Source organism: Oncorhynchus nerka, linkage group LG12 (assembly GCF_034236695.1).
Source record: "Oncorhynchus nerka isolate Pitt River linkage group LG12, Oner_Uvic_2.0, whole genome shotgun sequence".
Classification (NCBI taxonomy): Eukaryota; Metazoa; Chordata; class Actinopteri; order Salmoniformes; family Salmonidae; genus Oncorhynchus; species Oncorhynchus nerka.
In genome coordinates, this window is record NC_088407.1 from 44,392,863 (window position 1) to 44,410,717 (window position 17,855).

The 17,855-nt window shown below is 46.2% G+C and overlaps 1 protein-coding gene across 1 annotated transcript in view; it reads right to left on the reverse strand.

The window, feature by feature from the left end:
• The window catches only part of LOC115138263 (ALK tyrosine kinase receptor-like), a 683,992-nt gene that overhangs the window by 104,515 nt on the left and 561,622 nt on the right, over window positions 1-17,855 (reverse strand). The window contains exons 7-10 of the mRNA XM_029674939.2: window positions 7,458-7,595; window positions 6,858-6,961; window positions 2,852-3,024; window positions 858-952 (exon numbers count right to left, since the gene is read on the reverse strand). Of these exons, the coding sequence (XP_029530799.2) occupies window positions 858-952; window positions 2,852-3,024; window positions 6,858-6,961; window positions 7,458-7,595 (510 nt within the window). The remainder of the gene's footprint in view (window positions 1-857; window positions 953-2,851; window positions 3,025-6,857; window positions 6,962-7,457; window positions 7,596-17,855) is intronic.

Here is a 17,855-nt window from a genome sequence, read left to right on the forward strand (position 1 = left end):
GCAAATAATGTATTGACTGGCAATAAATGTATTGGCTGGTAAAAAAATACCTCCCAGTGGCTGGTGAACAATTTTTTAGTCCCTGTTCATAAACTACCTCATTAGCTATCAAGCTAACAATCTGGTTACTTTACCAGAGTATCTAAACATTTGGAGGCCCAGAAAAAAATGAAAAGGGATAACTTCTTTAGAATATCAATGGTCATAGCAATGAATTAATGACTGATTTCTTTCATGTTGTCACTCACAAACTTGACACTCTTAAAGAGTGTACAATGTTCTTATGCACGACACAGTGCCTGGACACAGCCCTTAGCTGTGGTATATTGGCCCGAGGAGCCTTATTACTATTATAAATTGGTTACCAAAGTAATTAGAGCAGTAAAAATAAATGTTTTGTCGTACCTAGCATTCAGGGATGGAACCACCCAGTTTCTAATCATTTTTAGAGCATGTGTGCTTCAAAAGTAGCTAGAATTCATATAGGCCAAATATGCTATATCTCAATCAATGAAACACCAGTGGTACCAATGATTTTTTTTAAATTTAGAACCTTGACTACAATTGAAAAATTGAAACGGGCCAAAAATGTTTAAGTGTTTTAAGAGAGTTGGGCCGGAAACCAAAGGGTTTGAGTTACGAATCCCGTGCTGACTAGGTGAAAATTCTTAGCCCTAGTCGCTCAGGATAAGAGCATCTGCTAAATGATGTAAACATTTAAAATGACTTTCTAATTTCTATTTCATGTTTGACATTGCAAATAAGAATCTGTTCTTAAACCACTTTATGGGTTAAATCGTCTACTACTATTGACAGTCTGAAATTGTTGTTTTACAACCCTAAACAACAATACTTACAGGCCAGGAAGCAGTCCATACTGAAGGAGATGTTATCCAGACAAATCGCTGATCCTGGACCTGATCCATTGTCAGTACTGAACTGGAGCCAGAACCTGAGGAGAAACACAATATGATCTCATTCAACTCTAGTATGAGATGAAGATTAAGTATGCCTGCTCCCAAATGCAGATTCAAGTCTAGGACAAGATAAAGATAGAGTATGTTAAATGAGTGTAGATATCCTTGCAAAAAGTTTCTTGAGCGTAATGATATCCCTGTCTTATCCTCATCCTCGACTCAAGTTTTCTACTGGAATTAGTACATAAAGGAGTTCAAACATGACATAACTAAAATATTCTACGAGCACAACTACATACTTCAAAAGTAACATTGTTGATCACAATGATTTTTCTGCCAGTACTAGAACATGTCATAAAGACCTCATGTAGAGAATGAGTGACCTCTGCACTTACTATAGTGTTCTATTAGAAACGGCAAATAGACAGAACACTGATGCATGGCCTCAAAGACCAGTTTACATTAGTGGACGAGGATCTTTTTCAAGTCATAGTGAATTTCAGGTAGCTACTGTTCTTTTCCCTTCAATTTGCTCATGCTATTTAGTGTGCAATGGTGAGACAAAGGGAACAGAAAAGATACATGACAGACTACTGTAGAGAGACAACTTTGTTACTTTACTTTGTTACAGAATAACATCCTATCAAAATCAAGACACTCATCTTTTCCTCCCATCTTGCGTTACAAAAATGTCTTCAAAATTTGGGCATTTTCTTGGTGGTCGAAATGCATCCTTTGTGACTCCTGATTGAGAATACATCTAAGTAATATTTAATTTGCATTTTATTTTACCTTTATTTAACTAGGCAAGTCAGTTAAGAACAAATTTGTATTTTCAATGACGGCCTAGGAACAGTGGGTTAACTGCCTGTTCAGGGGCATAATGACATATTTGTACCTTGTCAGCTCAGGGATATTGAACTTGCAACCTTTCGGTTAATAGTTCAACACTCTAACCACTAGGCTACCCTGCCGCCCCATGTGGAAGTGTTGGCCGTCTTTTTCATAGTACCCAAAAGGTTAATAAAGTAACTCCTAATTTAACTCCTAACTTGGCCTTCATCTACTTCCATACTGCCCTTCACAGTCCAACAACATGGGTCGCTACTACAACCTAACCTTTATCCACTGACTTCCCTATTCCTCTGCCTATATTTCAGAGATCCAGACCAAAGGTCATACCTTGAGTCCGGGCGAGTTCATAAGGCGTAAGGACACGCATTTTAATTAAGAACATGGGCAGAACAAACTCCATAAAACCGGGAATAAAAATATAATAACTCTCTGAGGATTGGGAATAGCACCAGCTCTGACGATAGAGAGTCCTCAATCAAGCACACAGAGATGAAACAAGCCGTACAGCTTTTTCTGATTTGATTTATTTCAGCTCCTCACAGTGAATAACTGAAAAATGCCATAGCTAATTGGAGGAAAAGGCAGAGGAGTGGAGGCCTCTGTATAGATTTTCACTTCCTTGTTTGTTTGTTTTTAAACAAGTGATACAGTGAGCGATAAGGTGAATATGGAATTCACCGTACAAGGCAAGTGAACAAATTGGGATTCATTACGTTTGCAGGGTGAAAGGGAGGGTTATCTTAAAATGGAATGTAAATGTTGAAAATCTGCATTTGGAAGGAAGAACTGAAGAAAAAAGTTATTCATTACTGTGTCTTTGGACCTGAGAGGCTATATGTATTTTTTTTAATCCCAAAAGAATACACAAAGCACATGCATCTCTGTGGTTTGCAGGTTCTTTTATGCTTTGACATGGTGCATGTTTCCAATGTAGTATGATTCTATAATCTCACCATCTAATGGCGCAGTGCCCCATATTGACCCTGTTAAATATTCACACACTTCACTTTGTTTGCCTAAGGCTGGGATTGGCCAAATCACTTGTCTCTCTGTCAATGGACCAAATTGATCCGCCGTACCAGTCAACAAGTCCATAGAGAGGAACGATAATGCGTCTCCAGCCTTTCTTGGTCTTGGGCTCATTGGCAGAGTACCACAGTCTGCGCTGCTCCTCTAGTCGTGTGCTGTTTTCCACCAGCCACAAAGACAGTGCCCTTCTCTGGCCACCTCCAGAACACATCAAGAACCGTACCTGTTGGGGAGATAAAAAACGTAGGAGTATTATGAGTCAGAATAGGACTTGACTAAGACACACATTGACATCTCAAATCATTTGTTTGAACGCATCAGAGAAACCTCTTCTGATTTTTTTCTGAGACACATTTAATTTATTTCTCTTCTAGAATTACATTTCCATAAAAATAACAATCAAGGCAAGGGCTGATTTCAAGGTTTTACTGCTAACCTACAAAGCATTACATGGGCTTGCTCCTACCTATCTCTCTGATTTGGTCCTGCCGTACATACCTAAATGTACGCTACGGTCACAAGACGCAGGCCTCCTAATTGTCCCTAGAATTTCTAAGCAAACAGCTGGAGGCAGGGCTTTCTCCTATAGAGCTACATTTTTATGGAATGGTCTGCCTACCCATGAGAGAGACGCAGACTCGGTCTCAACCTTTAAGTCTTTACTGAAGACTCATCTCTTCAGTGGGTCATATGATTGAGTGTAGTCTGGCCCAGGAGTGTGAAGGTGAACGGAAAGGCTCGGGAGCAACGAACCGCTCTTGCTGTCTCGGCCTGGCCGGTTCCCCTCTTTCCACTGGGATTCTCTGCCTCTAACCCTATTACAGGGGCTGAGTCACTGGCTTACTAGGGCTCTTTCATACCGTCCCTAGGGGGGGTGCGTCACTTGAGTGGATTGAGTCACTGAAGTGATCTTCCTGTCTGGGTTGGCGCCCCCCCCTTGGGTTGTGCCGTGGCGGAGATCTTTGTGGGCTATACTCGGCCTTGTCTCAGGATGGTAAGTTGGTGGTTGAAGATATCCCTCTAGTGGTGTGGGGGCTGTGCTTTGGCAAAGTGGGTGGGGTTATATCCTTCCTGTTTGGCCCTGTCCGGGGGTGTCATCGGATGGGGCCACAGTGTCTCCTGACCCCTCCTGTCTCAGCCTCTAGTATTTATGCTGCAGTAGTTGATTTGTCGGGGGGCTAGGGTCAGTATGTTATATCTGGAATACTTCTCCTGTCCTATTCGGTGTCCTGTGTGAATTTAAGTATGCTCTCTCTAATTCTCTCTTTCTTTCTCTCTCTCGGACGACCTGAGCCCTGGGACCATGCCTCAGGACTACCTGACATGATGACTCCTTGCTGTCCCCAGTCCACCTGGCCGTGCTGCTGCTCCAGTTTCATCTGTTCTGCCTTATTATTATTATTTGACCATGCTGGTCATTTATGAACATCTGAACATCTTGGCCATGTTCTGTTATAACCTCCACCCAGCACAGCCAGAAGAGGACTGGCCACCCCTCATAGCCTGGTTCCTCTCTAGGTTTCTTCCTAGGTTTTGGCCTTTCTAGGGAGTTTTTCCTAGCCACCGTGCTTCTACACCTGCATTGCTTGCTGTTTGGGGTTTTAGGCTGGGTTTCTGTACAGCACTTTGAGATATCAGCTGATGTACGAAGGGCTATATAAATCAATTTGATTTGATTTGATGCTCTACTGTCATAATTACTAGTTTAGAAGTAGTGTACCCACATCCAGTTACTTGCAGTTGCAGGGTACATCATGAAGATAAACACCTGCACTCTGTTGAATGTTCCCCAGTGTTGTTAAATGCAACACTTTAACCTGAAATGTCTTCATCCAGCCAGACATTCAGGGAAGACATTTGGGTATAAAAAAAAATGTATCTAGATAAAACTGCAGGAGCAGTGTGCGGGTATCTGTCTTTATTTCATGAAAGTTAAACCTGCAGATTCATCAATTGTCTCAGCTGTACCCTTTGCTATACAAAGTTCCCGATTCATATTGCTCATATTCTTCTCAAACAAACTGCACAACATTCCACCTGACTAAATGCTATATTTCTGTCTCTCCAGTATGCACAGGTGATGAATAGGGTTTCCCTCTGATAAAATGTGTAACTATAATTTCAATGATGTAGTATTAGGTATTCTATCGCAGTGTACCATCTCCTTCACTCAATAATCATTGATCCAGATTTCACCTTTGTGAAACTGTGAGAAGTTCCCCGACATCAAGATTATAGAAGTCAAACAGTGTTTGCCAGGCATTACTTTGAGGTGAACATGACCTGCAACTAATAACCAAGCCAATCTACTCTTGAGATTGGGTCCTGCGTCAGACAAACCAGACCGGCAGGTACCATACATTGGACAGCTCAGGGTCGTGTAAGGGGAAAGATTGAGGTGCTAATCTGGAATCATGGCTAATCTTTGGGCCCTTGCCAAGGAACCACTGACTGTGGCTAGCTGGGCTGTAGCGGTGCCGCGAGCACAGTTCAGGACTGATATCCCCATCTCTGTTTATCTTTCTATCTCTTCATCTTTGGCGCTCTCTCTCTAGTCGTGTTTATCCACACACTCCTCTCGCTCTCCTGTTCACGCTCTTTCCCCAGCACTCCACCTTCCCCCACCTCCAAAATACAGAAGGGGGTGCCCTTCTATGGACACCATACCAAATACCTGTAAATATGGACACTATACCAAATACCTCTAAATATGATATTGGCCCACTTGCCAGACACCTCCTATAAAGAGGCGGACGTTTACAACCATAGCCGTGGACTCACCCTGTCTAGACCTGACTAACAACCCCGCTGGACGCAGACTGACCAATAAGGTATGAATAATGCATTCCATATCGCCAGCCTCTTATTAATTGGGTTGACCTTGTGTCTGGAAATCCCCATGATAGCTTGCTAACCCGCCACTATCAGGGTTGGGACCAAATTTCATGCAATCTGTGCATTCAGGAAATAGTTGAATTCAATGAATTCATTAAATTGATAAATGAAGCAGTGCAAGCTTCCACATGCGCTCCCCCTCACCTGTCCACTGCAGCTCTTCCCAGGCCAGTGTAAATGTGTGTGGGTGTGCAAGCGTGCGTGGGTGCATGCGTCTGTCTGTCTGTCTGTCTGTCTGTCTGTCTGTCTGTCTGTCTGTCTGTCTGTCTGTCTGTCTGTCTGTTTGTCTGTTTGTTTTCCGGCAACTTACAAGGTAAACAAATAGTTAAATGGGGAGATATTGCTTCAAGATATTCAACAATAACTTTTAAATCCATTAGTTGAATTAAGGAGTAAGGAGAGCTCTGCTCATTATACCTACAAATAATTTTCAGTCTTTCGGCAATCCTGCTATCATCAAGAAATGTGTTTTTCAATAGTAATACTGCTCTATTTTTATTCCAGGTGTGCCTGTTTTCTTCCAGACACTCCTGTCTAACATAATTAGTCTGTCCATTCATTCATGTTGTTGTTTGTGCTCCACACTTTCTGTGTCTCCATCCCAAATGGCACCCTATTCCCTACATGGGTCCTGGTCAAAAGAAGTGCCCAATAAAGGAAATAAGGTGCCCTTTGGGACACACCCTGTGTGTAAGTCTGGTTGGTCAGACTTAAAAGACTACATCTGAACTATTTGTGCTATGCGCCTTAATTATAATTACCCAATGCTGAGTCTCCAAATGTGCACACAACGGGAGGGCATTGTTTGTGTGTGTGTGTGTGTGTGTGTATCTGTCTCTGTTTGTGTGTGTGTGAGTGTGTGTGTGTGTCTCTGAGTGTCTGGTGTATCTGTCTCTCTGTGTGTGTGTGAGTGTGTGTGTGTGTGTCTCTGGGTGTCTGTATCTGTCTCTGTGTGTGTGCATCTGTCTCTCTCTCTCTCTGTGTGTGTGTGTGTGTGTGTGTGTGTGTGTGTGTGTGTGTGTGTGTGTGTGTGTGTGTGTGTGTGTGTGTGTGTGTGTGTGTGTGTGTGTGTGTGTGTGTGTCTGACTGTCTGGTGTATGTGTATCTGTCTCTCTCCTCGTGTGTGTATGTATGTGTGTGTGAGAGAGAGAGGGCTCTCACCTCACATCGAGAGTTCCGTAGGGGAGGGGGGAAGAGAGGGCTCCTGAGCAACGTTGACACCTGATGACCCTTGGACTGCCCTCCATCCACACTGAACATGGCACCTGGAACGCACACACACACACACGCACACGCATACATGCATACAAATAGATAAACAGACAGAACAGAAGATTATATGCACCCACACACACAAACAAGTACGTAAACACACAGAAAACCAGTTAAATATCTGTGCTTTGCAACAACAAAACAATTCAATGACACGGCAGATTTTACAAAAACAACAGAGGTTGTGTTTTCTCTGTTATGCCCGAATTTGAGCATACAGTATAGGCCTTACTTTGCATTACAGCCACTAAAGGCATTCGGTAAATTGATGATGACCAAGTCCAGAAACAACCCCTAGCCCCTATTCTCCAGAACTGGATTGGTACTGTATAAGCAATATGGTTCAGCTCTACTTTTTCCACATATATACCTACATCTATCCAGTCGTTTCAGATCTTCACAAGTGCTTTAGGGGTAATAGACTGCCTGGACGGTAGCTAGGGGTTGTGTACATGGCTTGTGTTATCGACATCAGAATGGATGATTCACCTGAGGATGATGAACAGCTGGGCCGCACCCCCTTTGGCGGGGTGTGGACACGCCTCCAGGAGGATCCCTTGGCCGCTGTTGGCTGCCAACCGCACTCACCATCATCGAAGGAGCAATAGCTGCCAATGAGAAACTGACCTGAGAGGGAGAGAAAGACAGAGAGAGCAAGAGAGGTAGAAAGAGAAGAAGAAAGTGAGTAGCCTTGTAGCTCAATTGACCTAGAGAGATACAGACAGACAGTGAGAGAGATGGAAGGGTGAAAGGGGAGAGACCAGAAGAAGGAGCAAAAATACAGGGGCTATTAATTTCAGAAAAAGTGAGAGAAAGAGCAAAAGGGGGGGGCGCCCAACCAGCTTTTACACATATGAAAGAGATGTGTCGAAGAGAGAGAGGAGAAAGAAAAGGGGAGGATGAAAAATTTTGGTGAAGGTTTGGTGATGCAATCCTGCTGTCAATTGGGGGGTTGACTGCACTTTATATATACAGTGGGGGGGGGAAGTATTTAGTCAGCCACCAATTGTGCAAGTTCTCCCACTTAAAAAGATGAGAGAGGCCTGTAATTTTCATCCTAGGTACACTTCAACTATGACAGACAAAATTAGGGGAAAACATCCAGAAAATCACATTTTTTATGCAGTTTGTTCCCATGCTGAAATAGTTCCTTCTGTAACTTGTTCTCTCTACACTAATTGGCACTGGATGACACAATTAAGTAGACTCAAAGATACTCACAGGGAAGGGAACACACGTTCATGCACACACAAACACACACACACATGCATGCAGACACACACAAACACACACAACCAAATCAGCATCAGTGGCCACAAATGCAATTATATCTCTGTCTTCCACCGATTGATGATCAGTGAAGCCTCTGCTCAACTGTTGCGACTCATCTGCAGAGGCGAGGCAGAGCGAGAAAGGGAGGGTGGAAATTATGACCTATGACTGTAAACACATCGACCAGCATAGTCAGCATAGTCTTTGATCCTCTAACGGGTTGATGTGTAAAAATGAATCCACCCCCCATCTTCAATATCAATGCCATAAATTTCTCTTGATTGAAATGAGATAGATAAATGATGAATTGATCATACGGAATAGGTTATGCCGAAGGGTAACATGGTGTGTTTTGGGACTCTGGAGTCGCTGGTAGATGGACACAAATGCAGGGCACAACTGCAAGTGACTGAGGAAGAGAGAGGGATCAGAAAGAGAGAAATAGGAGGAAGAGAGAGATGGGACAGAGGGGGGAGCGAGAGAGCTGGGAGAGGAGAGAGAGAGAGATGGGACAGAGGGGGAGAGAGGGAGACGTGGGAGGGATGGAGAGAGCAAGCCATGGGAGAGCGAGCTCTAGTTCGCAACACAAATAGACTTTGTGCTTACCATCACGTTGCAATCCTCAGGACATAATTTGAGTGGAAAAGGGCAGGTGACTAATAGATCCATTGTTTATGGCATGAGAAGTAGAGTAATGTACAGTACTTTCCACTTCTCATGTCAAATAGAGTCAATCCACTAAATGAGATCAATGATGTAACTAGTGTTATCGTAAACACTGACAAATAACTACTCCATAATTGACAGGGTTGACTGGCACTATTTGAAGATGAGATACAACAGAGAAGTTGCCACAAAGAGGAAGCTTCGGATGGGTAACGAGCTTCCAAATAATTTGTTATGCACACCTCTCAAGTCACTCACTGTACAAAGGCAACGGTATCAACAATTCCAGTGAATCCCAAGCTGTGTAACCTCTGGCCTCCACGCCTACCGATCTCCATGCATTTCATGTTTTAAGTAGTGATTAATTCAACTGTCATGCAACGGTCGGTCTCTCTGGGGCATCTCCAGCACACGCCACATTCAAATGTACACTATGCCCCTGGGTTAGTGTGCTAGTCTAATTGGCATTGATAGCTTGATGGTACTAGGATCATTAGCAGGGAAAAAGCCATCAGGCCTGGGATTTGAACCCTCACGTTAGCCTCTTATTTCGCTAGCCCCCATGGTTCACTGACCTATAGGCACAGGGAAGTGGCCATCATAGGCATGCTAATGTTATTTCTGTTCAGCTTCACATACATGTGCATGAATGTAGATTAATTTAAGGTAAATTAACATTCTGTATGTTTTTCCTGGAATTCATTTCAAATGTGTTTACAGAGATATGTACAGCAACACACATGCAATTATATACAGTGCCTTCAGAGAGTATTCATACTCCTTTGCACACCTGGATTGTACAATATTTGTCCATTATTATTTTCAAAATTTGAAAGCAACTTGGTAAGCAACTCCAGTGTAAACTTGGCCTTGTGTTTTAGGTTATTATCCTGCTGAAAGTTGAATTCATCTCCCGGTGTCTGGTGGAAAGCACACTGAACCAGGTCTTCCTTGAGGACTTTGCCTCTGCTTAGCTCCATTTCTTTCTTGTCCTGAAAAACTCCCGACATGATGCAGCCACCACTATGCTTGAAAATATGGAGAGTAGTACTGAGAGTATGTGTTGTATTGGATTTGCCCCAAACAAATCCAAAGCATGAATGCATTCATGCCCCAAAGCATGAATGCATTCTCTCCAAGAAGGCGTAGCAGTCGGACGTGTTTTTGTCTTGTCCCGTCTTGTCCCGTTTACATAGTCGTTTTCCTCGTTTTCCTCTAATAATGAGGTAATTGAAACCAGGTGTGTAGGAAAACAAGACAAGAAAATGGAAAATTAAACGTGGATCGGCAATGGCTAGAAAACCAGTGACGTCGACCACCGAGTGCTGCCGAACAAGGAGAGGAACAGACTTCGGCGGAAGTCGTGACAGTACCCCCGCTGCCCCAGCAGCGCGCCGACACTTGGCCCCGGGGACGACTCGGAGGGCAGGGACGACTCGGAGACGGTGGAAATCCCGCAGCATTGAAGGGTTCAACACGTCCTCCACCAGGAACCCAGCATCTCTCCTCCGGACTGTACCCCTCCAACTCCACGAGGTACTGAAGGTCACTCGCCCGACGCATTGAATCCAGTATGGAGCGAACGGAGTACACTGGGGCCACCTCGATGTCTAGAGGGGGCGGAGGAAGCTCCCACACCTCAGACTCCTGGAGCGGACCAGCCACCACCGGCCTGAGGAGAGAGGGATTAATACAGTAATCGGGGGGAGCTATAACCTGTTAAACACCTCGTTCAGTCTCCTCGGGACATTGAACAGCCCCACAAACTGTGGGCCCAGCTTCCGGCAGTGCAGGTGGAGGGGTAGGTTTCGGGTCGAGAGCCAGACCCGGCCCCCGGTGCGAACATCGGGGTCTCACTGCGGTGGCGATCTGCGTTCTCCTTTTGGCGCAGCACGGCCCGCTGAAGGTGAACATGGGTGGCGTCCCATGTCTCTTCCGCGTGCCGGAACCAGTCCTCCACCGCAGGAGTTTCGGTCTGACTCTGCTGCCAAGCAGCCAGAACCGGCTGGTACCCCAGGATGCACTGGATGGGGGAGAGGTTAGTGGAGGAGTGGCGAAGCGAGTTCTGGGCCATCTCTGCCCAGGGCACGAACGCCGCCCACTCCCCTGGCTGATCCTGGAAATAAGACCGCAGAAACCTACCCACATCCTGGCTAATTCTCTCCACCTGCCCATTACTCTCAGACAGCGCACCGTCCGACCGATGCCTGGATGACCAGAGGAAGGTGAAGTGTGGTCCCAATAGATCAGCCGGTCACGGACAGCAGACGGAACATACAGATGCCCAGCGGGACACTGGAGGGGAGCGGGCTCTGCACGTAACGCCTGCTCAGTGTCCGCGTCCAGCTCCCACACTACCGGTGACACCAGGCAGGAGGCCGGGAGTATGGGGGCGGGATCCATGGGCCGCTCCACTGTGTCATACAGCCGGGACAGTGCGTCTGCCTTCATGTTATGGGAACCCGGTCTGTACGAAAGTTTCAAAACAAAACAGGTGAAAAACATGGCCCACCTTGCCTGGGGAGGGATCAGTCTCCTCGCTGCCCGGATGTACTCCAGATTACGGTGGTCAGTCCAGATGAGAAAAGGGTGTTTAGCCCCCTCAAGCAAATGTCTCCACACCTTAAGTGCCTTGACGACAGCCAACAGCTCCCGGTCCCCCAAGTCATAGTTTCGCTCGCCGGGCTAAACTTCCTCGAGAAGAAGGCACAGGGACGGAGCTTCGGTGGCGTACCCGAGCGCTGAGAGAGCACAGCTCCTATCCCAGCCTCGGACGTGTCCACCTCCACTATGAACGCCAAAGAGGGATCCGGATGGGCCAGCACCGGATGGGCCAAAACGTACCGGTCCCCCTTTCAGGAGTGAGGTAATGGGAGCTGCTACCTAACCAAAACCCCGGATAAACCTCCGATAGTAATTGGCAAACCCTAGAAACTGCTGCACCTCCTTTACTGTGGTGGCAATTACGCACGGCTGAAATGCGGTCACTCTCCATCTCCACCCCCCCCGAGGTGGAAATGCGGTACCCTAGGAAGGAGATGGAACAGGCATTTCCAACAGGCATTTCTCAGCATTGACGTACAGGTCATGCTCCAACAGTCGACCAAGCACCCTGCGCACCAGGGACACATGCTCGACGCGTGTAGTGGAGTATATCAGAATGTCATATACACCACTACACCCTGCCCGTGCAGGTCCCTGAAAATCTCTTGGAAGACTGATGGACCATTCATCAACCCGTACGGCATGACGAGGTAATCATAATGCCCTGAGGTTGTACTGAACGCCGTCTTCCACTCGTCTCCCTCCCAGATACACTGCATCTTGTAAGCGCTCCTGAGACCAAGTTTGGTGAAGAAGCGCGCCCCCCGTGAATTGACTTAATCGCAGTGGCGACAAGAGGTAGCAGGTAACTGTACCTCACGGTGATCTGATTTAGGCCTCTGTAGTCAAAACACGGGCGCAGACCTCCCTCCTTCTTCTTCACAAAAAATAAACTTGCGTAGGCGGGTGAAGTGGAGGACTGAATGTACCCCCGACGCAGGGATTCGGAAACATATGTTACCATAGCCGCCATCTCCCCCTGTGACAGGGGATACATGTGACTCTTGGTAATTGCGGCGTCTACCAGGAGATTTACCGCACAATCCCCCCGTCGTTGGGGTGGAATGCGCACGGTGGAGACCTGGTCTGGACTTTCCACCGTAGTAGCACCAACGGAAACCCCTAAACACCTCCCTCAGCACTCTCGCAACCACCCCGTGAGAGCCCTCTGTTGCCATGATATGGTGGGGTCATTACAAGCTAACCAGGGAAGGCCTAGTACCACGGGAAGCGCAAGAGAGTCAATAAAGAAGAGACTGATTCTCTCCTCGTGACCCCCCTGCGTCACCATGCCCAGGGGAATGGTAGCCTCCCTAATCAACCCAGACCCTTGTCCAGAGCGTGAACTGGGAAAGGCCTTACCACTGGAACAACAGGGATCCCTAAACTATGGGCAAATGCTCTTTCGATAAAATTCCCAGCTGCGCCTGAATTGACGAGCACCTTATGCTGGGAATGCGGGGAAAATTCAGGAAAGTAAACATGCACAAACAGGTGTACAACAAAGGGCTCTGGATGAGAGTGGTGCAGGCTCACCCGGGGTGACACCAAAGTGCCCTGCCTGCTCCCTCGACCCCTATAGGAACCAACCCGGCACCGACCAGCAGTGTGACCTTTTCGGCCACAGATGGTACACGTGAAGGCCCCTCCTTATTTGGTTACTACATGATTCCATATGTGTTTTTTCATCGTTTTGATGTCTTCACTATTATTCAACAATGTAGAAAATAGCAAAAATAAAGAAAAACCTTGAATGAGTAGGAGTGTCCAAACTTTTGACTGGTACTGTACATGCATATTGAACTGCACACATGTGCACGCACACACTCACTCACGCACACACGCACATACAGTGGGGAGAACAAGTATTTGATAACCTGCAAAATCTGCAGTGTTTCCTACTTACAAAGCATGTAGAGGTCTGTAATTTTTATCATAGGTACACTTCAACTGTGAGAGACGGAATCTAAAACAAAAATCCAGAAAATCACATTGTATGATCTTTAAGTAATTAATTTGCATTGTCCAGCCCCGTTGAAGGTTGCTAATGACCATCTGGATGATCCAGAGGAGGAATTGGAGAAGGTCATGTGGTCTAAACTCCACTCATCGTGTTTGGAGGAAGAAGAAGGATGAGTACAACCCCAAAAACACCATCCCAACCGTGAAGCATGGCGGTGGAAACATCATTCTTTGGGGATGCTTTTCTGCAAAAGGGACAGAAAGAGTGCGCCATATTGAGAGGAGGATGGATGGGGCCATGTATCGCGAGATCTTGGCCAACAACCTCCCTTCCTCAGTAAGAGCATTGAAGATGGGTTGTGGCTGGGTCTTCCAATCATGACAACGACCCGAAACACACAGCCAGGGCAACTAAGGAGTGGCTCCGAAAGAAGCATCTCAAGGTCCTGGAGTGGCCTAGCCAGTCTCCAGACCTGAACCCAATAGAAAATCTTTGGAGGGAGCTGAAAGTCCGTATTGCCCAGTGACAGCCCCGAAACCTGAAGGATCTGGAGAAGGTCTGTATGGAGGAGTGGGCCAAAATCCCTGCAGCAGTGTGTGAAAAGTCCTGCTTTTCTGATGTATGAAATACCTATGTCATGCAATACAATGCAAATGAATTTACTTAAAAATCATACAATGTGATTTTCTGGATTTTTGTTTTAGATTCCATCTCTCACAGTTGAAGTGTACCTATGATAAAAAATTACAGACCTCTACGTGCTTTGTAAGTAGGAAAACCTGCAAAATCGGCAGTGTATCAAATACTTGTTCTCCCCACACATCACACAAAAACACACATACACGCACATCTTGTACCTAATTATTTTGAGGGTGCATTGATGGCCAAATTAAACTTATTTTAATTCATCATGACTTAAAGAAGCATTATCTTCTATATTGTACAATTTAATAGAACTGTGGCCTGTGCATTTCAATGGGCATGATGGCCCTGCACACAGACGTCCAGCCAGCCAGAGACGTCCAGCAAATCCAACATTGGCATAAAACTGTTCCTTTGAGAAAACAAATGTGTTCCCGTAAACGAAAAATAAGAACCGCGGAAACATTTTAAGGGTGAGAAATGCTAGCGATGTATGGTGTGGGAAACATTTATGCTCTGACTGCGCTCTGCAGTGCCTCTGTCGAGTAAGTTCAGGCAGCCGTAGTTGTGGGCTACGTCCCAAATGTCACTGTATAGGGCTGAGGTCAAAAATAGTGCACTATATAGTGAAAAAACTGCCATTTGGTACATTTATTTTTATTTTTTATTTTATTTTTTATTTCACCTTTATTTAACCAGGTAGGCTAGTTGAGAACAAGTTCTCATTTGCAACTGCGACCTGGCCAAGATAAAGCATAGCAGTGTGAACAGACAACACAGAGTTACACATGGAGTAAACAATTAACAAGTCAATAACACAGTAGAAAAAAAGGGGGAGTCTATATACAATGTGTGCAAAAGGCATGAGGAGGTAGGCGAATAATTACAATTTTGTAGATTAACACTGGAGTGATGAATGATCAGATGGTCATGTACAGGTAGAGATATTGGTGTGCAAAAGAGCAGAAAAGTAAATAAATAAAAACAGTATGGGGATGAGGTAGGTGAAAATGGGTGGGCTATTTACCAATAGACTATGTACAGCTGCAGCGATCAGTTAGCTGCTCAGATAGCTGGTGAGGGAGATAAAAGTCTCAAACTTCAACGATTTTTGCAATTCGTTCCAGTCACAGGCAGCAGAGTACTGGAACGAAAGGTGGCCAAATGAGGTGTTGGCTTTAGGGATGATCAGTGAGATACACCTGCTGGAGCGCGTGCTACGGATGGGTGTTGCCATCGTGACCAGTGAACTGAGATAAGGCGGAGCTTTACCTAGCATGGACTTGTAGATGACCTGGAGCCAGTGGGTCTGGCGACGGATATGTAGCGAGGGCCAGCCGACTAGAGCATACAAGTCGCAGTGGTGGGTGGTATAAGGTGCTTTAGTGACAAAACGGATGGCACTGTGATAGACTGCATCCAGTTTGCTGAGTAGAGTGTTGGAAGCCATTTTGTAGATGACATCGCCGAAGTCGAGGATCGGTAGGATAGTCAGTTTTACTAGGGTAAGCTTGGCGGCGTGAGTGAAGGAGGCTTTGTTGCGGAATAGAAAGCCGACTCTTGATTTGATTTTCGATTGGAGATGTTTGATATGAGTCTGGAAGGAGAGTTTGCAGTCTAGCCAGACACCTAGGTACTTATAGATGTCCACATATTCAAGGTCGGAACCATCCAGGGTGGTGATGCTAGTCGGGCATGCGGGTGCAGGCAGCGATCGGTTGAAAAGCATGCATTTGGTTTTACTAGCGTTTAAGAGCAGTTGGAGGCCATGGAAGGAGTGTTGTATGGCATTGAAGCTCGTTTGGAGGTTAGATAGCACGGTGTCCAATGACGGGCCGAAAGTATTTAGAATGGTGTCGTCTGCGTAGAGGTGGATCAGGGAATCGCCCGCAGCAAGAGCAACATCATTGATATATACAGAGAAAAGAGTCGGCCCGAGAATTGAACCCTGTGGCACCCCCATAGAGACTGCCAGAGGACCGGACAGCATGCCCTCCGATTTGACACACTGAACTCTGTCTGCAAAGTAATTGGTGAACCAGGCAAGGCAGTCATCCGAAAAACCGAGACTACTGAGTCTGCCGATAAGAATATGGTGATTGACAGAGTCGAAAGCCTTGGCAAGGTCGATGAAGACGGCTGCACAGTACTGTCTTTAATCGATGGCGGTTATGATATCGTTTAGTACCTTGAGTGTGGCTGAGGTGCACCCATGACCGGCTCGGAAACCAGATCGCACAGCGGAGAAGGTACGGTGGGATTCGAGATGGTCAGTGACCTGTTTGTTGACTTGGCTTTCGAAAACCTTAGATAGGCAGGGCAGGATGGATATAGGTCTGTAACAGTTTGGGTCCAGGGTGTCTCCCCCTTTGAAGATGGGGATGACTGCGGCAGCTTTCCAATCCTTGGGGATCTCAGACGAAATGAAAGAGAGGTTGAACAGGCTGGTAATAGGAGTTGCGACAATGGCGGCGGATAGTTTCAGAAATAGAGGGTCCAGATTGTCAAGACCAGCTGATTTGTACGGGTCCAGGTTTTGCAGCTCTTTCAGAACATCTGCTATCTTGATTTGGGTAAAGGAGAACCTGGAGAGGCTTGGGCGAGGAGCTGCGGGGGGGGCGGAGCTGTTGGCCGAGGTTGGAGTAGCCAGGCGGAAGGCATGGACAGCCGTTGAGAAATGCTTATTGAAGTTTTCGATAATCATGGATTTATCGGTGGTGACCATGTTACCTAGCCTCAGTGCAGTGGGCAGCTGGGAGGAGGTGCTCTTCTTCTCCATGGACTTCACAGTGTCCCAGAACTTTTTGGAATTGGAGCTACAGGATGCAAACTTCTGCCTGAAGAAGCTGGCCTTAGCTTTCCTGACTGACTGCGTGTATTGGTTCCTGACTTCCCTGAACAGTTGCATATCACGGGGACTATTCGATGCTATTGCAGTCCGCCACAGGATGTTTTTGTGCTGGTCGAGGGCAGTCAGGTCTGGAGTGAACCAAGGGCTGTATCTGTTCTTAGTTCTGCATTTTTTGAACGGAGCATGCTTATCTAAAATGGTGAGGAAGTTACTTTTAAAGAATGACCAGGCATCCTCAACTGACGGGATGAGGTCAATGTCCTTCCAGGATACCTGGGCCAGGTCGATTAGGAAGGCCTGCTCACAGAAGTGTTTTAGGGAGCGTTTGACAGTGATGAGGGGTGGTCGTTTGACTGCGGCTCCGTAGCGGATACAGGCAAAGAGGCAGTGATCGCTGAGATCCTGGTTGAAGACAGCGGAGGTGTATTTGGAGGGCCAGTTGGTCAGGATGACGTCTATGAGGGTGCCCTTGTTTGCAGAGTTAGGGTTGTACCTGGTGGGTTCCTTGATGATTTGTGTGAGATTGAGGGCATCTAGCTTAGATTGTAGGACTGCCGGGGTGTTAAGCAAATCCCAGTTTAGGTCACCTAACAGAACAAACTCTGAAGCTAGATGGGGGGCGATCAATTCACAAATGGTGTCCAGGGCACAGCTGGGAGCTGAGGGGGGTCGGTAGCAGGCGGCAACAGTGAGAGACTTATTTCTGGAGAGAGTAATTTTCAGAATTAGTACAGTTCGAACTGTTTGGGTATGGACCTGGAAAGTATGACATTACTTTGCAGGCTATCTCTGCAGTAGACTGCAACTCCTCCCCCTTTGGCAGTTCTATCTTGATGGAAGATGTTATAGTTGGGTATGGAAATCTCTGAATTTATGGTGGCCTTCCTGA